The sequence below is a fragment of the Cryphonectria parasitica genome (genome assembly GCF_011745365.1).
Source record: "Cryphonectria parasitica EP155 unplaced genomic scaffold M406scaffold_12, whole genome shotgun sequence".
In the NCBI taxonomy this organism is placed as follows: Eukaryota; Fungi; Ascomycota; class Sordariomycetes; order Diaporthales; family Cryphonectriaceae; genus Cryphonectria; species Cryphonectria parasitica.
In genome coordinates, this window is record NW_024468920.1 from 50198 (window position 1) to 55000 (window position 4803).

General features: G+C 33.6%; 1 protein-coding gene across 1 annotated transcript; it reads right to left on the reverse strand.

Moving 5' to 3' along the window:
• Positions 1-4366: 4366 nt before the first annotated feature.
• M406DRAFT_324913 (uncharacterized protein) lies at positions 4367-4561 on the reverse strand (the record flags this gene model as incomplete). The annotated part of the gene is made up of 1 exon (XM_040919926.1): positions 4367-4561. A coding segment is annotated over one exon (195 nt), but the record flags the coding sequence as incomplete, so codon positions are not given.
• Between the last annotated feature and the right edge of the window lie 242 nt (positions 4562-4803).

Below are 4803 nucleotides of genomic sequence, written 5' to 3' on the forward strand. Positions count from 1 at the left end.
GCTAGTTCTTAGAAATATTAGGAATATTAGATCTTTTCTCGAATATATCAATTTCTATAAGCAGTTTATTAAGAACTACAGCTGAATTGCATATTCTCTTACAAATCTCATTAAAAAAGAATAGCTTTTTGAATAGATCTCCAAAGTATAAGAAGCTTTCAACGAGATTATTAGATATATTATCTCAGAACTAGTTCTATATAAAGCAGATCTCTATAAATCCTTTGAAATTGAAACTAATACATTAGAATATACATTCGGAGAATAACTTAGCTAGCAAGATGATTAAGAATATCTAAGAATTATAAGCAACTTCTTAAAGAAGTTGAATAGCTCGGAAATCAACTATAGAATTCCTAATTAGGAATTTATAGTAATAATAAAAGCTTTCAAGAAATAGCAATATTATTTTATTAGCATATAATATTTGATTATAGTTTACTCGGATTATAAGAATCTAACTATATTTATAATAATTAAGATTTTGAATAAATAATAAGTTAGATAAATAGAATTCTTCTTATAATTTAATTTCAAGATTATATACTGCAAAAGCTTGGAGAATGAATAAGCAGATATTCTCAGCAGAAAATCAGACTATTAAGATGCAGATTCCTCAGATATACAGAATATCTTCGTTCAAAACGAGTTAGGAAATCTTGTTAATGCATATAGAGAACTAAATGCTGCTCTCAGAATAAGATTTTCAGAAAAGAATTCAGAATTAATAATTTCAGATGAATAAGATAATTATATTAAAAATGTATACAGCATACCAGCGTATGAATATTAGAAAGTTAGAGCAACTTATAAATGCATTAAAAGATATTGAAATTTATTAAGCTTTAGAAAAAGAATTAGAAATATTTTATAATAATATAAAAGCTATAAGAAAAACAAAGCAGAAAGATATAAGCTTTATAAGCTACTGCATTCCTTATTAATATCTATAACTATTTAGCAATCCATCAGTTTAAACTTCATTATTAAGCTATTTCTCTTATAAGAACTCTTAACTAAGATACAATATAATAGTATTCTAATAATAATTTGCAAACTAAGCAAGTATGCTTACTTTCTCTCTTATAAGAAAAGCAGTACAGCAGAAAAACTCGCATATACATTCCTCAGAACAATCATTACTAACTATAGCATGCTAGAAGAAGTAATCTTTAATAGAAACAGAAAATTCAATTCGAAGTTTTGAATTTCGCTTATAAAACAGCTCGGAATATACTACAGAATATTCACAGCATTTCATTTACAAATAAATAAATAGATAGAAAGAATGAATTAAATTATTAAATAATATCTATAATACTATATCAATTAGAAATAGAATAACTAGATTAATCTATTGCTTTTTATACAGTTTGCTTATAATAATGCAGATATAAGCATAATAAAGAAATCATTCTTCTTCATATTCTACAAATATAATCTAACAGCTTATTACAAAGCACTGCTAGAAGCAGATGCAAAAGCTGCAAACAAAAGAGTTAAGAAGATTAAGAAAGTTCAGAAGAAACTCCAATCAGAATTATAATTCATTCAAGAACGAATAATATAGTATACAAACTCCAAAAGAATTGAGAAACCAATCCTACAGAAGAGAGATAAAGTTTATCTACTTCGAAAAAACATTAAAATAATAAGATCTAATAATAAGCTTAATTATAAGAAGTTAGAATCATTCAAAATCTTGCAATAGATTTTTCCAGTTAATTACGAATTAGTATTACTTTATAGAATAAGGATATACTTAGTTTTCCATATCTTACTGCTAGAACTAGCAGCACAGGAAATACTAATGAATAAAATAGCAGAAGTAGAAAATAATGAATCAGAATATGAAGTAGAGAAGATTCTCAAATACAGAAGCACAGACAATATAAGGAAATATCTTATCAAATGAAAAGAATATTCAGCAAGCGAAAACTTATGAGAATCACGAAAGAACATCGAAAATGCTCAGGAAAAGATAGCTGAATATTGAAAAAGGAAAGCTAGCACCTAAGGCGATTGCTCCGCTTCGAACCAAGATCCAGGGACCTCAGAGACTTCGCTCTTCAGGAAACTCAACTAATCCACCACTGCATTCCTCACATCTACAGAATTCCAGTCAAAACCTCCAAAAGAGGAACTCTCAGGAATAACCACAAGCTCCGCGGAAACCACAGCTTGCACCTCAGCTGCCACACGCTCGCGCTTCTTCTCCTTCAAGCTCTTATTCACCAATTTTATCCCCTTCTCCTGAAGAAAGCATCGCTGCTTCTTCAGATGAAACAAACAATCTAGGGACTCGGATAAACAAGCCTGAGCATCTGCTAGCTCTTGCTAATGCTTCAGCAAACACTCCTTCTTTTCCACTTTCCTACTATCTAAACAAACCAACTCATCAGTAATACAAGATATTAGAGCAGTATCATTAGCAAGAATTAAGAAAAGGAAAGGGAAGACTCATAAGAAGATATGAAGATTCAACCAGCATTACAGAAACAATCTCGTTTCATATACTGAGAACAGCTCTTAACCCTATCCACTATCTTGTATCGCACTCTCTTCTCCAGATACAATAAATACAGCATAATTTCATAGCTAGTGAACTCAATATACGAATAATGCTCGAGACAACGGAGATGCAGCTTTGAAAAAGTAATGGAAGCATCAGAAGAAGATTTACTAATGCAAGAATTTAAGATTCTGTTCAACATCTCGATTAGAAAAGCATAACCACGCACACAGAGAACTTGCTGAATACTTACAGAAGATCGTTGAGAACAACAACTAATAGGAGGAAGATGATATTATAACTCATCCAACATGCAGATCATGAGAACAGATTACAAGCAAACAAGAATCAGATATTATAACTCAATATCAGATAATCTACAAGAATTATGTAATCCAGAGTTAGAGTTACAAGCCAACCAATCAGACAATAGAGCAATTACTAGTAATCACTAGCGCTCAGTGATCAGTAGTAATCCGATATAATCAGTGATGATCTAGAATGATCACCAGCAAGCAAGGAACTGAAGAATCAAGTATATAAAGATTCATATTTCTTACTGTCAGATAGATTCCCTTCAGATAGTTCTTCAGTTATCAATCTAAGTATTCAGTTTTATACACTGAGTAGCTCCAAAGGCAGTGAATACTTGCATTGCTTATTAGGATTTGTACAGTTTCATATTCAAGGACTTAACACTTTGATACCGCTCTTGCTAGCATAAACCCCTTCGTGTACTTAGGAATCTTCGGATTGCTGCAGTGCTCATTACAGCAAGCCTTTTATCAGAAACTTAGTTTGCAGCTAAGAAGTTTAGCATTCAGAACAGCATCTCTGCAGCTATAACAGATAATTACAGCTTTCCATCTTGAGAATTGCTCTCTAGCAACTCTAAAGCTATTACTATACTTTACTCCATTACTAGATATAGAAGAATAATTAGTTTGCAATCTAATATCTAAGCAACTTCAGTTATTAAGTAAATATTCTACTTTAGCTCTATACTCTCGCTCAAATAGCAAAGAGCATACTCTCGAAAACAGAAGATACTCAGATCTACTGCTTACTTACTCTGCTCTCTTGCTCGAATAGCAAAGAATATACTCTTGAAAATAAAAGATATTCAGATCTACTACTTGCTTACTTTGCTCTCTTGCTCGAATAGCAAAGAATATACTTTTGAAAACAGAAGATACTCAGATCTACTGCTTACTTACTCTGCTCTCTTGCTTGAATAGCGAAGAATATACTCTCGAAAATAGAAGATATTCAGATCTACTGCTTGCTTACTCTGCTCTCTTGCTCGAATAGCGAAGAATATACTTTGTTCTAGCTTAGCAATTCGAATGCTCTAAATCTCTTCTGAATGCTTCTTATATGCTGCTTGCATACTGCTTGCTTGCTATTTGCTCTAGCTTAGCAACTCGAATGCTCTGAATCTCTTCTAAATACTTCTTGCATGCTGCTTGCATACTGCTTGCTTGCTGTTTGCTCTAGCTTAGCGATTTGAATGCTCTAAATCTCTTCTAAATGCTTCTTACATGCTGCTTGCATACTGCTTGCTTGCTATTTGCTCTAGCTTAGCAACTCGAATGCTCTAAATCTCTTCTAAATGCTTCTTGCATACTGCTTGCATACTGCTTGCTCGATACTGCTTGCTTGCTATATGCTCTAGCTTAGCAACTTGAATACTCTGAATCTCTTCTGAACGCTTCTTGCACGCTGCTTGCATACTGCTTGCTCAACACTGCTTGCTTGCTGTATGCTCTAGCTTAGCAACTCGAATACTCTGAATCTCTTCTGAATGCTTCTCGCACACTGCTTGCATACTGCTTGCTCGCTATTTGCTCTAGCTTAGCAACTCGAATACTCTGAATCTCTTCTAAACGCTTCTTGCACGCTACTTGCATACTGCTTGCTTGCTATTTGCTCTAGCTTAGCAACTCGAATGCTTTGAATCTCTTCTGAACGCTTCTCGCACGCTGCTTGCATACTGCTTGCTCGATACTGCTTGCTCGCTATATGCTCTAGCTTAGCAACTCGAATGCTCTAAATCTCTTCTGAACGCTTCTCGCACGCTGCTTACATACTGCTTGCTCAGCACTGCTTGCTCGCTGTATTCAAAGCTCGAAAGCTCGAAAATCGAAAGCTTGAAGATCAAAGGCTCGAAGGTTAAAAGCTCGAAGATCAAAAGCTCGAAGATTTGAAAAGAATAGTAATCTAATCGTTTGCTCTGCTCCTACTCAGTATTAGCGCTGCTCCTAGGAAAGAAAAAAAAAGATAGAAAGCCT